The sequence below is a fragment of the Corvus hawaiiensis genome, chromosome 26 (genome assembly GCF_020740725.1).
Source record: "Corvus hawaiiensis isolate bCorHaw1 chromosome 26, bCorHaw1.pri.cur, whole genome shotgun sequence".
NCBI classification, from domain to species: Eukaryota; Metazoa; Chordata; class Aves; order Passeriformes; family Corvidae; genus Corvus; species Corvus hawaiiensis.
The window spans coordinates 40,712,671-40,732,246 of record NC_063238.1 but is presented as its reverse complement, the minus strand read 5'-3'; the positions used below and the strand labels follow the sequence as shown (position 1 = coordinate 40,732,246).

The 19,576-nt window shown below is 47.8% G+C and overlaps 1 protein-coding gene across 1 annotated transcript in view; it reads left to right on the top strand.

The window, feature by feature from the left end:
* Positions 1-4,001: 4,001 nt before the first annotated feature.
* The window catches only part of KCNK9 (potassium two pore domain channel subfamily K member 9), a 94,320-nt gene continuing 78,745 nt past the window's right edge, over positions 4,002-19,576 (top strand). Inside the window, exon 1 of the mRNA XM_048287133.1 lies at positions 4,002-5,030. Coding sequence (XP_048143090.1) covers positions 4,445-5,030 — 586 coding nt within the window. The 5' untranslated portion in view covers positions 4,002-4,444. The remainder of the gene's footprint in view (positions 5,031-19,576) is intronic.

The window sequence follows — 19,576 nt, the reverse complement described above, 5'->3', positions numbered from 1 at the left end:
CACCCACATGCTCCTACCTAAAACGTGGGAGATTTCAATTCCCCTTGGCTTTTTGTGGAGATAGTAGGTGCAACTTTGGGTTAGCAGAGCTGTCAGCAGCCAGGGCACCCACTGCACAGCTCAGATCTGTATTCCAGCCTGTGTTCCCTCTCTCAAGCTGGGCTTAACCCGAGAGGAGCTAAGTTATGAGTTGTCCCTTTGAGTTAACTTTCCTTTTGTGACTAAACATGGTTTGCTCCTTTGGCAGCTCCACTTATAGCAGAATAAAAGACTTTTTTTTTTTTTTTTTAATCTTATGGAGAAAATTTTTGTCCAGGAATTTTTAGTTACTTCTGTCTATATTAAAGAAAAACTCTTTGCTCACCACTTACCCCCCAATCCTTTCCTGACAGAGATATTTTCTAGATTCTTCATTTTTAAAGTTCCCTTTTCTTTCAGTCATGCTGTACAGCCCAGGTCCAAATCCTGAACTCAGTCTGAAAATGAACTTTCTGTTCCTGGTTGTGTCTCTGCCTCTCACTTGGGTGAAGCCAGCTCAGCCTGGCACTTCAGCAGAGCCTGTAAACTGAGCCACAGACCATCCTGCCCAACGTCAATCCTTCTCCCTGGAGTTTGCCTGACAGCTCTGCTGTAGATGGAGAGATTGAAAGACACTCCTCTTTGCAAGTTATTTGCTCTGTGGCTCAAATATTTATATGGCGTTGAGTCTGGATGAGCAAAGACTGGTCCTTGGAGTGGTGGGTACTTCCTCAGAAATAGGGTCAGCAAAAAAGAAGAAAATCCCAGATTCTTATGGATGTAAACAGATGTTTAAAAAAATGACTGCTACTCTTCTCTTAGCTGTGTTTGTGAGTACACAGAAAGCTTTGTGAGTACACAGAACTGCAAATATTTCCTGTTCCACAACCCCAGTAAAATGTTAATATTCAGATATTTCTCCAGAAAGCACCACACCAATCAGCATCTTGTCACTGTGGCTTGATCAGAAGAAGGCTCTGAGCTCATGGCCATGCCTGTACCCCCACAATGTCACACCGCTCTGTGTCCTAAGTCCCATGGAGACCTCGTCTGTTCCCAGCTGCACACAAGCCCCACTTTGGTCCCACACTAACCATCACTTTCAGCTAAAGGTTAATTACTGCAGGGGACATTTCCATCCAAGCTGTTGCCCGCAGGTTGCAGTCCCTACCTGAGTCCTATTTTTAGACCATCTCCTTCCTTGCTATTGATCCCAGTCACCCTCTGTTAATTAGATACACACAACATACACGGCATTTGCAACTCATTTATCAATTCTGTTCAGCACCTCCCTCCCCTGAGATGTAATTTGGAGCCCTCCTTGAATCATGCTATTGATCTTTCCCAGCAACTTTGCTAAAGGATTCTCTGTGTTGCAAACTATTTATAGATTCCTCTTCTCCTTCTCTCCCTTGAGGAATCAGAAATGGGCAAAGGTAATCAGACTTCTATTTTTAAGGAGTTGATCGAAACCAGATATTTCCTCTTTTCTCTACCTTTCCCCTCCTTTCCCCTGCTGCTGATCTGTACAGGCTTCTTTTGGTAGGTGAGACCTTCTTGCTCCATGTGGTGCTGTAACAATTCTGGTAACACTCAGGTGGTGTGATTCAGAACTTGCCCTGGGTGAACTCTTGTTTGCTGAATTGATAAAATGAAATCTTCCTCCTTCCTGCATCCAGGAGTTTCCCAAAGGGCCTTGTGACCAGTTTCATCTGCTTAGCTTGGGGTGCACCTTTCAGAGGGCTTCAGTCTTGGAGACTGACTTCTGATCAGATCCACCTGCAAGGCACTGCATTCCCTTTGTCCCTTCATATCTCAAAAAGGGTATCCAGAGGCTTTAGACAATGTATAGCCAGGAGTAAGACAGACAGAGTTGCTTTTACAGATGGAGAGTTACAGTAATGAGCCCTGCAGTCCTAGGATTTGAGAAAGACCTAAACCAAGGGAATGTAACCTGAGGCTCAGAGAAATCAGGACCAGCTCAGCCTTCACTGAGTAAAGCTGAAAATCCCAGCTCTAACACAGGAGGATGCCTACAGTTACGGGCAAGGCAACACCAGGAGGGACAGCCTTGTCTCGGAGAGTACATAAAAGCAGCCTCAGGCTCCTGTGGTAACACCTGGTGCTGGAAACCTGATGGCGAAGGGAGAGGCAGGATGTGACCTGAGGGACTGCATCCTCTCCAGGGTGGTGGCTCAGGAGCCATGGGGCTGAGGAAGGACCCTGTGGAGCCGGGCTGGCTCCTCTGAACCATTGGGAACATTTTGCTGCATCTATGTAGGTTGTATGTAATGAGCATAGAATTACATAATGACTTCAGTTGGAAGGAACACTAAAGATCATCCAGTTCCATACTCGTGTCATGGGTCTGAGTGCATGCCTCTGCTTGGGGTATATGCTGAGGCTGGGGAACGGGCTGTGCTGCATGTGGGTGGTGTGTGTAGGGCCGTGGTGTGGGCAGGTTTTGGAGTGTGTGATGCTGTGGTGCATTTGGCTGCAGACCTGAGGGAGTTTTGGTGTGTGGGGCTGGGGTATATGTGGCTGTGGAGTGTGGAGGTCAGTGTGTGTGTGTGTGTGGGGTGCCTGAGCGGAACTGCAATGTGTGGATCTCTGTGTGCATGGAGTGCCAGCACAAGATGTGAAGGTGTGGTGAGTGACTGTGGTGTGTGTGACTGTGGTGTGCAATGCTCAGGGTGTGTAGGGCTATACACGTGTGTGTAGGGCTGTACAGGTGTGTGCACGGGGGCCATGGTGTGTGACGCTCACGGCGTGTAGGGCTCTGTGCGTGTGTGTGGTCGGTGGTGTACAACGCGGGATGTGTAGGGTGACGGTGTGTGAAGCTCGGGGTGTGCAGGGCTCTGCCTATGCGTGTCGGTGGCGTGCGGGGCTGTACGTGGCAGTCTGTGGAGGGGCGGCGGTGCGCGGACCTGCGGTGCGGTGGAGCTCTGCGCGGGGCCGCGGAGCCGCTGTGCGCCGGGGAGGCGGGGGTGGCACAAACCTGTCCCGGCCGCTACGCGCGGCTCGGCTCGAGGGTGGGAACGGCTCGGGGTTGTTCCTGCGGGGACGGCACGGACCCGCCCCGCCACCGCCCGGCTCCGCTCGGCGGCCGGGGCGTGGCTGAGCCCGGGGAGGCGGGCGGGAGCCGCAGCCGCGCCGGGGGAGCTCCGCGGCCGCTCCCTGCCGGGGCGGCGCCGAGGGGGTTAAGGCGCTCCCCGCGGCGGCCCGGGGCGGGCTCCACATCCCGCCTCCCGTATCCCGCATCCCGCCTCCCGCGCCGGAGCGGGCACGGGCACGGGCACACGCACACACACGCCCGCACACACACGCTCTCACACACACACACGCGCAGGCGATGGCTGCGGGGCGCGGGCTCGCTTCTCCCCGAGATGATGTCAAGAGCCCGGGAGAAGGAGGAGGAGGAGGACGGTTGCTCTTTTTCTTAACGGCATTGTTCTAAAACCATCCTAAAGAAAGCAGCCCCCGCCCCGACCGCCAGGGCAGCAGCCGTGAAAAGTACCCTTTCATTTTTCCCTCCTTTTTGCCTCTTTATTTTTTTTTTTTTTTGTCTTATTTTTCAATTTTTCTTCTCGCCTCCGTCTTTGTGTCCGCCTGGGGCCGAGCTGCCCTCACGCGCTCCCCGGGGAAGCCGCCGGCGATTCTCCGCTCCTCCCGGCAGCTCGCGGCCGGAGCCAGCGCCCGCCGCCGTCCCGCCCCGCCGCTGCCCGGGGCAGGTGCTCGGTCCGCAGCCGCCGCCTCCCCGCCCGCCGGCCGGGGCGGCTCCGCGCCGCTCCTCCCGCCCGCGGGGCGCCGGCTCCCCGCCGCCAGGGCCACGCCGCCGGCCCGGCGCCCCCGCCTCCCGCCGGAGCGGCGGCGCGGCCCGGCGCGCCCGGGGATGCTGCCCCCGGCCCCGCGCCCGCCGCCTGACACCGCCGCCGCCGCCTTCGCCGCACCGGACGCCGCTCCGCTGCCCACGCCGCGGCCACCTGCAGCAGCAGCAGAGGCAGCAGCTGCCCGGCTCCACGCCGCCCTCCGCGCACCGCGGCGGAAGGAATAGATCGCCCAGCCCGTCCCGACCCGCCCGGCCAGCGCTCCCGCAAGCAGCCAGGGCCGGGGCGGGTCGGGTCCCCGACGGCCGGAGCCCAGGCGCCCTCCGCCCCTCGCCCCGCTCCTCCTCCGCGGATGGGCGCGCTGCCGCCGCCCGGCCCCCTCCGTCTCCGCCGCTCCGCCTGAAGAAACTTGGGACGGCGGCGACCTCCGCCTCCCCGCCGCGCCCCGCCCGGGCTGCGGGCGACCCTTCCCCGCGCCGCCGCGCCGACTTCGCGGGGGGACCCGCCCGCCGCAGGACTCCGTGCCGGGGCCGTCGGCCCCTTGGCGGGGACCCCCTGCCCCTGGCCTCGGTGCTGGGGAGGAGCGGGGGGTGCCCTGGATGGCCCTGCGCACTGGGACAGCTTGGTTTGGGCAGGTCCTGCGCAGAGTTTCCCGGCTTCAGGGCACCTGGTCCCGGCGCTCTAGCAGCCTCCTGTGCCTCTCTTCTTCCCAGGAGCCCGAGCAGGCGGGCGGGGAGCGACCGCCGCCGCAGCACAAGCTGCCCCGGAGCAGCGGCAGCGGCGGCGGCGGGCGCCGCCGGCCCCCCCGGCAGCTGCTCCCCTGCTGTGGCTGCTGCGGCCTGTCGGAACCCCGGGCGGCCAGGGGGGGACATGGTCCCCTCACTCGCCCCTTGCTGGCGGCCATGAAGAGGCAGAACGTGCGGACGCTGTCCCTCATCATCTGCACGTTCACCTACCTGCTGGTCGGGGCTGCCGTCTTTGATGCCCTGGAGTCCGACAACGAGATGCGGGAGGAGGAGAAACTCAAAGCCGAGGAGATCCGGCTCAAGGGAAAGTACAACATCACCAGCGAGGACTACCGGCAGCTGGAGTTGGTGATCATGCAGTCCGAGCCGCACCGCGCTGGAGTCCAGTGGAAATTCGCCGGCTCCTTCTACTTCGCCATCACGGTCATCACGACCATCGGTGAGTGACTCCCCTCGGGGAGGACCTGTGGGGTCAGGGCCGGGGCTGGTGCAAGAGCTTCCCGGGCTGGAAGAAAGGGAGAGGGGCAGGGAGGCTGTGGCATGCAAAGGTGTCTGTGCTGGATGAGATTTTTTGCTTCCCTCCCGTGTTACGTAATTTGATGCTCTTCCTTGGCACTTGTTGGACTTGACAGTGTCCCGCACCACTTCTCCTGGAGATGGATCCTCTGTCTCTTGTGTGGGACTGGAGAAGAGTGGGGCTGGTCTGGCTAGGGGCATTGGCACTGGCCAGGTGGCTACCACGGTGCTGTGGCTTGGATGGTGAGGAAGAGGAGGAAGAGGCAGGGTGACACTCCTGGGGTTCCCCTCAGGAGGAAGGCCCTGTTGTCACATTCCTTTTCCACCTTAAGAGACATGGGGAAAACTTAGGCAAAAGGCAGCTGGAGGAGAATGAAAATGATGAGGGCATGGGAACTGGATCAGCTGGGAAAGCCCTTAATGTAGCCAGGCATGGACAGACCTGCTTTTGTAAACTTTGTTTTGGTGTTGGCAGTGGCTGTGGTGGTGGTTCCCACAGCCGTGGTCAAACCCTGGGCATTACCAGTGTGTTCCTGCAGTTTTTATTGCAGCTGGAGTGTCTGATGTGATAACAGGTCACAGTCTGCATTTCCCCTTTGTGGGCACATGGTCTGACAGGCAAAACGATGCCTGCTGTCACATTCATGCTGCCCAGCTTCCCAGATGTGCCGCTTCCCACAACGGTCAAGGGACAGTCAGTGGACACAGCCACGGGCTGTCATTTTGTACTTTGCTGCTTCCCGCAGCTAAAGCTGAGCCTTTTTCACAAAGTTTGCTTCTCTGCTATAAAAATAAATACCACAGTGATTAGAGGCTGCGGAGTACACACAGAACTGTGCTACAACTCTGGCTTTGGCTGGATGAGCACGTTTGCTCGTGCTGGTTTTGTGTTCTTTAAGGTGGGTTTGCTAAGGCAGTAGATAATGTTCTTCTCCCAGAACTTCTGGATGTTACCCCCTAACATCTGTGGAGATCTGTAAAGACCCCTCTAACTCAGTAGCTGTTTGATAGCGGCTGCGTTATATGGAACAGGACATGAAAGAAGCGCTCTTATTAATACAGAAGGACTTGGTCTTTTTGCCATTTAGGGATTATTACAAGAAATTTTCACACTGCCACCTGAGATACTGAGTGTTCAGCAGAACATGCTGTCCACTGCCCTTTGAGAAGTGTCTACTTATGTTTGTGTTTGACTATATTCTACCTGGGGCAGTAAAAAATTTCCTTTGAAAGACCATCTGACAGTATAAAGTGTATTTGCCCTTACAAAGATAAGATTTTTCAGGGTTAATTTCCTCTTCCTTTCTGTTATTGGATACATTACTACAAATGCATATATTAACAGGTTATGGAATATAAAGTAGAATGCTACTTTGGGTGATGATTTGTATTTCCCGCTGTTCGTTACGATGTCAGAACTCTCCTTCCTACTTTGACCACTGAGTCTCCATCAGCCTGTCTCTTGCCACTTATTTGTGCTAAATGAATATCTCTCTGTCATGCTCCTCTGTGTTACAACAAACCTTCCACACACACGTCTGTGTACTCACAGTGCCCTGTACTCCTGCCTGGGAGCTGCCTGCAATACTTGCTGCGTTCTTAAGCTCAGTTGGTGACAGGTAGAAAAGGCTGTTTGTACAGTAGTTTGCTGTTTTGCTGGTGTTTTACCTGGAAACAAGTACAACTTGCTTGGGAAGTTGTAACATTTTCTCCTTCAGAGGGCTGGGATTTGTTTAGCAAGCTCGGCATACCTCAGCATGCAGAGGATAGAATGCATTTCTGTAGGCAGAGGCGCTTTCGGAGGTATGAATTGTTTAAATTTAAAAATGTGTGTAGCAACAGGGAACCACTGGGACAAAGAGTGATAATAAAGAATGGTGCAGAAAGACAGACATTCTATAACGAGTGTTCATTTGGGAAGCTGTGCTCTGGAGGATATCTGATCCGTCTTTCAAAAGTTTATTAATAGTTGCTCTCTGCATCTTGCCAAATGCACTTCTATTTTTTGTACCATCTCTTCAGTACTAAAGTGGTTTCATGATGTTATCTGATCTACTGCTAGTCTGTAAAAGTAAGCATGGAAGATTTTTCTTTAATTTCTTATTTATCCTAAACTAATTTCTCTCACGTATGGGAAAAAACCTTTCTTTGTTTAAGTTATTAGGAAAATAAGGGTTCTTACCTATGTTTTTTTTTGTACAAGGAAGTGATCTAAAATGTTCATATTAATCTTTTGTGCTGGTTCTTTTTTTTCAAATCTGTATGTATGTTCTCATATACATCTGTCTCCCTCTAAAACCTTCTGGACGGACTTCCAGAAGCACATGCATTGGGGTATGCATTGGTGAACGTGCTGTACTCAGAAGGTACTCCTGCAAAAGTGTGTCTTACAAATCATTGCAGGCTGACTTTTAAAAGAGAATTTACAAAGACCTTGCCTAATCTGGAAGGGTACCTCTATCTCCACAAAACTTCCCTTCAGAGAAAACAGTGATAGGAATTGGCGGACCACAAAGTCAAGCAATATGCATATGGTTGCAGACTAATTTATGTCTAACTTAATTGTACTCCGTGATAGTGCCGTGCTAGCAACATGTCTGGAGCGATTACCTCTTCGCTGTGCTGATTTCAACTACTGTGGCTTTAATTTAATCAAAGGCGTGTATGGTTGGCTGTGGCCCATCGGTAGCCGGGAAGAGGCTGTTGCTTCTCTGCCAGTGCTAGGGGACAGTTGTCCCCAGACCGTAGGACAGGTGCCCCGTTGCCCCTGGGATGTGGGGCTGAAGGGACAGCTCTGGTGCTGAAGGGACAACTCTGGCAATTCCCCCAGTCTACAGTGCTGAAAGGACACCTCTGGCAGTGTCCCCAGTCTGTGATGCTGAAAGGACACCTACGGCAGTGTCCGTGGTATCAAGGTGTAAGTCCAGCAGTGTCCCCAGTCTGTGGTGCTGGAGGGACAGGTCCGGCAGTGTTCCCTGTTCATGGTGCTGGAGGGACAGCTCCGGCAGTGTTCCCAGTCCGTGGTGCTGGAGGGACAGGTCCGGCAGTGTTCCCTGTTCATGGTGCTGGAGGGACAGGTCCGGCAGTGTTCCCTGTTCGTGGTGCTGGAGGGGCAGCTCCGGCAGTGTTCCCTGTTCATGGTGCTGGAGGGGCAGCTCCGGCAGTGTTCCCTGTTCATGGTGCTGGAGGGACAGCTCCGGCAGTGTTCCCTGTTCATGGTGCTGGAGGGACAGGTCCGGCAGTGTTCCCAGTTCATGGTGCTGGAGGGACAGCTCCGGCAGTGTTCCCTGTTCATGGTGCTGGAGGGACAGGTCCGGCAGTGTTCCCTGTTCATGGTGCTGGAGGGGCAGCTCCGGCAGTGTTCCCAGTCCGTGGTGCTGGAGGGACAGCTCCGGCAGTGTTCCCAGTCCGTGGTGCTGGAGGGACAGGTCCGGCAGTGTTCCCTGTTCATGGTGCTGGAGGGACAGCTCCGGCAGTGTTCCCTGTTCGTGGTGCTGGAGGGGCAGCTCCGGCAGTGTTCCCTGTTCATGGTGCTGGAGGGACAGCTCCGGCAGTGTTCCCTGTTCGTGGTGCTGGAGGGACAGCTCCGGCAGTGTTCCCTGTTCATGGTGCTGGAGGGACAGCTCCGGCAGTGTTCCCAGTTCATGGTGCTGGAGGGACAGCTCCGGCAGTGTTCCCAGTTCATGGTGCTGGAGGGACAGCTCCGGCAGTGTTCCCAGTTCATGGTGCTGGAGGGGCAGCTCCGGCAGTGTTCCCTGTTCATGGTGCTGGAGGGACAGCTCCGGCAGTGTTCCCTGTTCATGGTGCTGGAGGGACAAGTCCGGCAGTGTTCCCAGTTCATGGTGCTGGAGGGGCAGCTCCGGCAGTGTTCCCTGTTCATGGTGCTGGAGGGGCAGCTCCGGCAGTGTTCCCTGTTCATGGTGCTGGAGGGACAGCTCCGGCAGTGTTCCCAGTCCGTGGTGCTGGAGGGGCAGCTCCGGCAGTGTTCCCTGTTCGTGGTGCTGGAGGGGCAGCTCCGGCAGTGTTCCCAGTCCGTGGTGCTGGAGGGACAGCTCCGGCAGTGTTCCCAGTTCATGGTGCTGGAGGGACAGCTCCGGCAGTGTTCCCTGTTCGTGGTGCTGGAGGGGCAGCTCCGGCAGTGTTCCCAGTCCGTGGTGCTGGAGGGACAGCTCCGGCAGTGTTCCCTGTTCGTGGTGCTGGAGGGACAGCTCCGGCAGTGTTCCCTGTTCATGGTGCTGGAGGGACAGGTCCGGCAGTGTTCCCTGTTCGTGGTGCTGGAGGGACAGGTCCGGCAGTGTTCCCTGTTCATGGTGCTGGAGGGGCAGCTCCGGCAGAGCCCCCAGTCTGTGGTGCTGGAGGGACGTCTCTGGCAGTGTCCCCAGTCCGTGGTGCTGGAGGGGCAGCTCCGGCAGAGCCCTCAGGCTGTGGTGCTGAAGGTTCGGCTCCCGTCCATCACTGCAGGTCCGGACTCCCCTCCTCGGGCAAGCTCTGCAGCTTGTTGCTTCCCCTGGAACCACATCATTAAAGACGTGTTTGGAAGGGACCATGAAAACCTGAAACTTTCCTGTGTGAGATGAAGTGCTGAGATTCAGTCAAGTCTCTCATGTCCTCTAATCTATGGTATTTGGCTTTTATTGGCAGGTTTTTGGGGGTTGTTGCTCACTTGTCGAGCTGAGTAATAAACAAAAAAGTGAGGGCTAATCAGACAGGTTTCCTATTAACCTGGGGCAAAACATATTTTTCTACTCCCCAGGTGCAATGTTCTTGTTCTTTCTTTCGTTCCTTTTATTTTTTTTTTTTTAAACCAACACAACAATGGAAAGGTTGACAACTGCAGGTGCTACAATATTCGATGAGTCTGCTCTTAAAATCACTTAGCAGAAAATCCTCCCTCCCTCCCCTCCTCCACCGTCCTCCCCCCCCCGCCCCCCCAGCTTCTACAAAGTTTTGTTTATGTTTGGATTCTGTGAAAGTTTTTAGGTGATCAGAAAGAACAAATAAGCTCTTCTTGGCTCTCACCAGGTGCTGAGTTTATTTCAGGATTGTTCTCATTTCGGAGTCAGCTACGATGAATTCCTTACCATTTCCAGTTACACAGTCAAAATGATGAAAAAGAGTGGTTTAATGAGGTTCTTCATCCAGCTATTTATCTTTTACAAGATACACTGTAGAATATGCCACAGAGTTAATCTAAAGGCTCTATACTCTGAATGAAAACACCAACTTCCAAAAATAAAGGGTTATTTCTAGGATTCCTAGTAAGTAAGACCCTTTTCTATAGGTCTATAAGAGTCAATAAACTCTTTCTGTGTAAGCAGGTGTCAACACTGTCAAAATGTGTTATTGGTATGGATATCGCTCTATCATTTAGGCCTTAAAGGGTGATAGTAATACTTGATTTAACACCACTGAGCTCTAGTAAACACTGAATATTTCTGGAGGCTTGTGTAGAATGTAAAGAACTGAAAGCTGTTTGTGTCACTCTAAAATGAACTGAAACAACAAACAGATTGAAGATTGTTATTTATTTATTTTTTCCCAAGAAGTGACTGTAAGGGGAGCAAAATTAAGGCAGTTTGTGCTGTGAATTATGAGTCTCTTTTTCTGGCTTTTAGGCCTTTGTTTTTGGTTTTGAACCTACCACAAGCAGTGACTGAACTATTCAGACAAAATACTTTTTTTAAGAACGCCGTGCAATACCTGTAATGGTGAATGGATCATCCACCTATTGACAGCTGGTTGGCTGCTGAGTAGCCAAACACTCAGGAACTGTCTGCATCCAGATGAGGACATTTCATACTTCTGGCAGATGGTGTCCTGACAGGGAGTTTGAACCTGCATTAATGAACTAAGCAAACACATGCTTAAATCCATTTTGGGGTAGTGGTTGAGTCTCAGTGTTCTTTCTCTGCATCATTTTACCCTTCTGTAAAATGGATGTAAAAACACCAACTTGGTAGTACAGTGATGTCTCTACTTTGGGTTAGAAAAAGACTGAAGTGTTCTCACAAGTGAATTATTTTGTCTGTCTTGCTCCTCCTTTAAGACCAGCCTCTGGTGTTCTGAGTCTGCTCTTGGTTGGATGGTAGTATTTAGAGCCAGTCCATTGAAAAGGTTTGAGTAGGGAATCGTGGCAGATGGACAACCTGCAATTGAAAGAAGAGACAGGAAGAAAACAAGACATGTAAAGGAAGAGATTGAGAATAAAGACACAAATGTTTTGGTCAATTAACTGCTGCATTCATGACTTGCCAGGATCATGAAGGTCATATCTCATACAAAAAAACCAAACAAGCACACAGTAAATTAAGCCAATCAATTATTAATAAACTCAGGCGAAAGCAGAGAGATTTTCTGGTGAGACGAGTGCTTGCCGATACACTGAAGTAACAAATCTCTTCATTCATGCCATCTGAAGCTTTAGTGGAGAATACTGGATGATCAGGACCTCAATATCTGCTGGTGGTATCTCCCAAGCAAGAAAGAGGTGAGCTACAGTGAGCCCCGTGAATATGGACTGTGTGTAGGATTTTGCTCCCCTGCATAACTAAAATAGTCTGCAAGATTGTTTCACACTATATTCAGATTGTATTGTCTGACAAAAATTTAAAAAACCCCACTAAAATAGTGTTCTGCCAACAGAGGAGACTTTGAGGCTACTTTGCTCACATTTGTGGAAAAAGTTCTTGAGTTCTTTAAAACTGTTTTTGCAATGATACCTCACATTCCTGCCGGAGGCACTTTAGCAAAAGCTTTTTAGAAATCACTGATAAGCAAGGAAAAATTAGAACTCAGAATGATGTTGGCCTGCATCTTCCCACTGTATGGCTTATTGGCAGTGCAAATGTAATAGTAAGAGTTGGAAAACAATTTTGGGGAAATATTGAGAAACCTCTGGCCATTGAGCTCTAGGTAGAGGTGTCTGCAGATTTCCTTACTGTAACGACACTGGAGAAATTAGTGTCTTGTAGATTTTTAGGATTTGGTGCTCTTTCACTTCCTCCTAACTATTCATAAGTTCTTTCTTTACCTGAAGCAAGTGAGATCTAGATTAAGCATGAAGAAAACTCTTCCCTGCCATCAGGGTGGTTGTGTGCAGGTAGAGACTGCCTAAGGAGACTGCTTTAAAAAGAGATTAGACAAAAATCTCCCAGGAATGAATAAGCTGTAACTGCTTTTGCCTTTGGGGAGGAAGATGGACTGGCTGACCTCTTGAAGTCTTTATCAGCCTTATGTTCTATGATTTTCTGAATCTTCCTTTTTTTCCTACCTCTTGAGCCCTAATAGTTCTTGGGTTAACTTGTTTTTCTTGAGGAAAAAACCCAAATATCTTTGAAATTCTATTTTCTCCACTTTATGGTCTTTGCTTATTGATTATTTTTCTAGCCAGTAAACCCATTTATGTACCTTTGCAAGTGTCAGAATAGAAATATCTGTGTTTACCTACCGTCAAGGTTACAAGCTAGAGGTGTTGGTGAGTGTTTTGGGAAAGAAGTTAGCTGAAGGAGAAGATGATCCTGCTGATATGAGGATGCCAAGCAGAAATTCACAGGGCAGAACTGGGAAGGTGTTTTTGACTAAATTTTCTCTCAGCAATGGACTTATATCTGCTTCGACTAAAAAGAATAAAAATCCTTTTGCTTTCTCTTGGGACAGCTTCACAACTATGAGGCTTGACCAAAGGAACACTAATGGAGAGCTTGCCTGTTGGACATCATGAGTTTTGGGACAGATGTTGCTGGTCTGGCATGAAGGACAGCTGAGAATGCTGTTGTGTTTCCTCGAATGTCATCTGAACTGAGGTGCTCAGTTCCTTCAGTGCAAGAGCATATTCCCCCATAAATGCTGAAATCCATTCTCGTGGCTTTGAGCTGGAGTTGTACAGCTCTTTATATTCAGAATGCTGTACTGACATTAGGTGATTCATCTTCACAACACCTCTATGTAAAAATTATCCTCAATTTAGAGACAAGAAGAGAAAACAACTTTCTGAAGATTCAGGTTGGGAGCTATTTCTAATTGCCAAACTGCTCACTTCTTTCTCATTCGGACAACATGATATGACTTTATAGCCAGATTAAACAGTGGAGATGAACCAAAGGCAGAGATCCATAAGGAGTTCAAGGTGATACTGGCAAACTCCTGCAGATTAGGTCTTTTGACATGCAGTGATAGCAGAACCTGGAGCTTTATTTCATGAAGGTTCATATACGATTCTGGCTAATTATCTCTGTTATTACTATGTGTCTTCTGTCAAAGGCCCTTTAGGCTATCAGGTATCCAGTTGTTATGGATTTTACTGAAGATCCTTGGCTGGATATAGTTAAAGGCCACATGAGATACCCCTTCCCCTCTAACAGATGCTGGCAAGGACACTTACTGATGATGCAGAACTAACGAGTCCTTGGTGCCTGTAAGTCGAACTAAGAGGTTACTGTGGACTTGCAACAGATGTTTGCTGTGTGTAGCAGGCCTATTCCCCTCTTTTTGGATAGTTTTGAATGAAGCCATGGGCTGCTTCAGAAATTTCACACATGGACATTGCTGCGATGCAAATTAATTATAATTTGTTATTTTTTCAGGATTATAGTCCATGGAATCTACTGACTTTAGGTAGATTACCAGGTTATTTATCCCGCCCACCCCCCCCCCCCCCAGGTGTCTGTGACTTGATTAGCTACAACTAACATCGATATTGCTGGTGTTGTAGCTACAGCACTTCCTTTGATTGAAGTGAGAGTGTCTATGGATAAAGGACTGTTCAGCAAAAAAAAAAAGCAAAAAACCCCAAAGACAGAAATAAAGGTCTGATCCAAAGTTTATTATAAGTAACAGAGAGAATATTTTGAGTCACAGTAGTTTGGGATCAGGCCATTATTTGATATATTCTCTAGCAAACCAATTAATGGAAAATATCTTCAAAAGCAGTTTTCAGATTTATTTATTTTTAATAATGAAACAAAAATTTTGAAGTTAAAGTGTATGCTGATTTTGGCATTTAAACTGATTTGTGTCTTTTTAATTGAAAGTCAAACGCTAAACTATGCATCTACTGCATACCTCAAACTCAAGCAAAGAGAAATCTTGAGGAAGGATGTTGATGTTTTTATTCTATTTTTTTGTTTCTTTTGATGGTGTGTGGTTCTTTTCTTGTTGTTTGTTTGTTTTCCTTACTTTCATGACTGCCAGACAGTTAAGAACCCCTTCTGATCTATCATCTTCTAATCCACTGAGATGCTTTTTTTTTTCTTAAGTGTAACATGCACTTACTTTTTTTCTGTTTCAGGGGAAGAATCCCTGAAGTTTCTTATCAGTTTTTTTCTTTTTAAGGAGTTCAATGACTTTTTTTTTAATACCTGGCCAATTGCCACAAGAGGCTTATGCAGTTATCAGTTGGTTAAAGGGTTCAGTATCCTCTTTAACTGCTTTCATTATGGAGGTGATTAGGGCATGCCAGTGAAAGGAATCTCTCTATTAAGGACTCATGTATTTGTTACTTATTAGGATGATTAGGAGGGAGCAGACTGCATTGTCCTTTCAGTTCCTTGCACCAGCAGGAAAAAAGAGCTTCAGAGAAAAGCAGGCAAGTAGTGGGGTTAAAAGGTATCTGATGGGAAGCTGATTGTCTCCTTGCTCTCCCATCAGAGAAGAGGACCTTCTCAGGCACAAAAATTTCACAGAGAGCTTGAGGGCACAGATTGATGAATGAAACCTGCTGCAGCTCTCTCTAATTGTGTCGTGCAGGAGATTAGCTCTACGGAAATGCTCATAGACTCCCAATTTAGAGATATTCTTGACATATTGAAGGGAAGATAGAAATAAGAGATCTACTCCCAAGGCAATTGGCAGTGTCAGCAATTTCGGATGCACACTACCATAAACTCATTTCAGGGGTGTTTTGGGAGCAGATAGAATATTTTATTTCTTCCACCCTCTTTTATTTTGATGTCCTCTGGAGAGGATGTCCTCCTCCTATGTTTAAACCAACACAGGCTATGGGAACTGCGGCAGAAATTAAATGTTGTAACAAACCTGTAACAAACCTAAACCAATTGAGTTTTGATTTGTCACTCTGCTGTATTTCACACCCATATGGAACTTCTCAGGACCAGACACAGTAGGAAAAGGTGTCAAATATTCTTGTTTCAAAGGTCTGTATATCCATTACTTGAACTAATGAAAAGTTGTTGTTAGTTGTTAGTAGTTTGAACTGTTGTGGTGAAACAAGGCTGACTTCACTCAGTGAAAACAGTGTTTGCAGCAGTAATAATCTTTAAAAATCTGCAGTTTGGTGCTTAATTTAACTTTGCTCTGGATACATATAAAATATCGTACTGCAATAAAAGGAGCTCCAGCACCAGGAAGGACATAGAGCCCCGACCATAAGGCTCTGCATGCAGACTGTGTCATGTAAGATACTGCATCAGGAATATTTAAAAACAGTTCATGAAATAAAGATGATTGAACTCCCTGTTACAATCTTGCATCAGAAAAACACCTCATACTTGCAGAGGTGACTTGATGTCTCAATGCTTGCCCAGAGTTTTTCTGGCCTTTGGGGACTTCTTTGGCTTCCAGAGTAAACCGTGAATTTTAGAAGAGTTCCTTACAGGATAAAGCATACAGTATTTTCTGCTGAGGACTAGAAACAGTAGAAGGATGCTATTTCAGCATTATTCAGGGTCATCTAGGCTGTCAAAAAAACTGGATTGCCCCAGACTGCCAGAGGAAAAAAACTCTATTTTGGGATGTGGAAGTCTGGAGACCAACATTTGGATTGTGAAAGTCTCTTCCAACATTTAAAGTTATGAGCCCACCATCACTTTGACATGTCCTCTATAAAAGTTCCTGATACACTGCTTGTTTACTTCTGGACACCAAATATGTATTTTTAAAATTTTTTGGTATTATTTTCAGTATTACTTAGGTGTGTTAGAAATGACATAGGTCTGGTTCTAGGCACTTGATAGTTAAACAGCAACACTGGATCTGTGCCCTCGGAAGCACATGGAAATCCCAGTGATTTGACCTGAACTCTTCAGTTGACCTTTCAACTGATATATTGAGAATTCAGTGATCTTCCAAACTTCTCTACTTTAGAATTTCTCCCCTCTTTTGCTGTTCCATGTGGGAATGAAGATCCCAAGAAGAGGAAGGAGGTGGTTTCTATTCAGTCAGTACTGATGCTCTATCAGCTTTTTTGTTCATTTCTGGTATTTTTCTCTGACAGACGAATAAATGATCATCCAGTCTTTTGGCAACAAAAGCTTAAGCTCTTAGAACACATCCTGCCTAGTAGTAAAAGGCCTGTTATTTAAAGGGCACTTTTCAAAACGATTAGTACTTCAGTAGCAATGTGTTTGCCTTAATGAGTGCACTCTGGCAGCCAGAGGAAACAGCATAAGCTGATACCTAGAGATGTAGGCTGACATAGGCAAATTAGCAGTGCTACAAGTCAGTTACCAAATGTACTGCACATCCAAGAGGTTTATTTTAGTGAGTGAAAAGTGCTAGGTATGATTCAGAACGGCTTAATTTTTGTTTTCTTCTGAAATATCCACCGCCTTTTGTATTTTCATTCAGAAGGCCTTGTACCACTCCTCTACTTGTGATAGTTTGTGCTGTATGGGTTGCATTCAGGTCTGGTTTGACTTGCTGAACTGGCACCAGAGACAATTTTTCATAAAGTTTCAGACTTGCTTCATTGGTGTTGCTGATGTTTGAAGTCTGTTCTTGTGATGTAGGTAGGTCAGCTGCTGGGCTTTTGATATAACATAGATTTCTTTTTAAAGGTTTCAGCAGGTTTTTCCTTTCCTAAGATGGATAACAGTGAAGGCTGTTGGTATTGAAGAAGAAGAGGCACGGGATGCAAGCTCTGAGTATCCAGCAATAGGTGTCATGATGGAAGTTGCTGGCTCTTGAGCATTTGTGGTGCTGACTTGGATAACTAGCTGGAACCTGACTGCAGGTTAGGTGATAAGGAGTTAAAAACTATTTCCATGGTCTCTTTGACAAGAATCCAGCCTGTGGAGCATTTCAAACCTGATCAAAACAGCAGGTCTGTTCCTGAAGACCTTGAGTGTGGCGCAGTGAATAAGGAAAGGTGTTAAACAACAGCAAGGAAGTGTTAGAGTGGCCACAGAGAAAAAACCCTTTCTAGCAGTGATACTTGTGAAACACTGAAATGCATTGCCTGCAGGAGGCATGGGCTCTTCGTTGCTAGGTCTTGCAGAACAGGATGGACAAGCATCTGCCAGGAATGACCTATGCATTCTGTCCTGCCTTACGGCAAGGTACGGACTGGCCTCTTCATCCTGTATTTTTAATGGCTCCCTAAACACACAGGCTGTTTGAAGTTTGTTTTGGATCTTGCTTGGATCTATGTAAATTTATCTTGTCCTTTTTTTTTTTTTTCTGAAGGTTTGTGCTTCCCTTGAGGGATTATCAGTGCACCCTACAATTCTGTCTCCAGCTGAATATCTGGAAAAGAATCAAACCTCTTCTCTAGGCAGCAACTGTTTGGTGTTAGCAGTGTCACCAGCTTTTTATGGCTGCTGTTTGAACAGCTCTACCAGTGGCTGTTGCAGGGAAAAACAAACATGCTACCTATCTTTAAAAAAGGGACAGGAGAGAACGTGGGCAGTTAATGCTCAGTCAACCTAAATTTGATGTTTAGAAAGATATTTGACCAAGCTGTTAATCAGCATGAAAGTACCTAGGGGATAACAAGGGACAAGCTGGAACAAACCCAAATTTTTCCTGAGTAACTCACGCTGGATTTGTCTGGGTTGTTTTTATTCCAGCAGATAGCTGATAGAGGGGGAAGCAGTAGGTTATGACATTTTTTACATATGTGGCATGATAATAGCATTGAGTTCTCGTAATTGCAGTAGAAAAATCTAGACTGGATTGAACTGCAAGATGGGTGCAAAGTGTGGATGGCACACGCCATGGACCAGAGGTTGGACAGTGGCTGGGCTTACCACATGTGTGAAAAACACATACACTGTGCAGATGTAAATGGGGCAGAAAATACAGATTCACAGATCTGCTCAATTTACCGCCAGATAATTTCACAATAGGATAGAAAAAATGCAGAAATATTTATCACTGGTTTTCTGTCAAATTGGATGGACATAGCATATGCAGTCATACAGGGGTCTGTCCTGTGGCTGGTACTATTCAAGTTTCCCATTAATGGCTTGTCTGATAGAACAGAGAGTACACACATTTATTGTGAGGGGTGGCTAGCACTGTGAGGGCAGGAGCAGAATACAAAACGATTCTGTTAAACTGGAGAAATGGTCTGGAATCAATATGATGAAATTCAATAAAGTCGAGTGCACAGAATTACATTGAAGAAGAAAATATCAAAGATACAGATTTAAAAAATTATATAAACTGACTAGGTGCAAGTACTACAACATCATGCTGATAAAGTGGTAAGGCTTCGCCTGGAAACTGGGTGCAGTTTTGGGCACACAGAGATTTGAGAAAGGATGAGAAAAATTAAAATGCTGAAAGAAAATTTAACCTGTATTCGGTGTGAAGTAGGCAGAGATTGTTTACCCTATATGAAATACACGAAGGAGGGGAACAATAACAGCTTCAAACATGGGAAAGATTGTTGTAAAGAGGACATTGATAAGTTTTTTCTGCATATATACCCAAGGTTTGCTTTTCAGCACTGCAGATGCAGGTTTATCATCAGCTGTGAAAACAGCTGTAACATGACCTGTAAGGAACCTTCAGAGTGTCAGCAGTGGGATATTTGTTTGAAGTGGTTAAACAGTTGTCCAAACACATGGGTTTGGTTTACTTCAGCCTGCCTCAGGTCTGAATGGGCTTGGTTACCCATTGAGGCCCCTCCAGCCATGTGTTCCTAGGTGGCTGGGAGCTGCTCTACAGGAGCTGCCTGGTCAGTTGAGTAACCCTAAGTGATGGACTGAGGATCTGAGCATCCTGCAACAGGTCAAATGGTTTATTGAGGTTTCTCCCAGCCCTCAGCTTCTGGGATTATGCACTCAATGGATGTTTCTAAATGCTGTGCTGAATGTACAGCAACATTTGCTGTCTGACAGTGGACTTTGTGATGGTCAAGGCTCTGAACTTGCCTTCAGGAGAGCTGTTCTTCTAGAACAGGCATCAATATGCATCTTGCAACCCCTGCTCACTTGGCATTTTGGGTTGCACATTCTCTCATGCTGAAACAAAGAGGTTCTTCCTCTTTCCCTAAATCCCATGCATACAAACCAGCAATTTCCATAGCACAGACAATCATCAATCTGTTATCTTGGCAGACACCAATGCCTTTCTACTTTGGAGGAAGGAAATCTATCCCATAATACACCTGTGCAATATATGGCAATGGTGATTTTGTTGCTAACCCCCGCAGCAATCAGTTTATGCCCTCAAGCATGAGATTTGATTATCCTTGTCATTATCTAAGCTACAAATGTTATTAGCAGC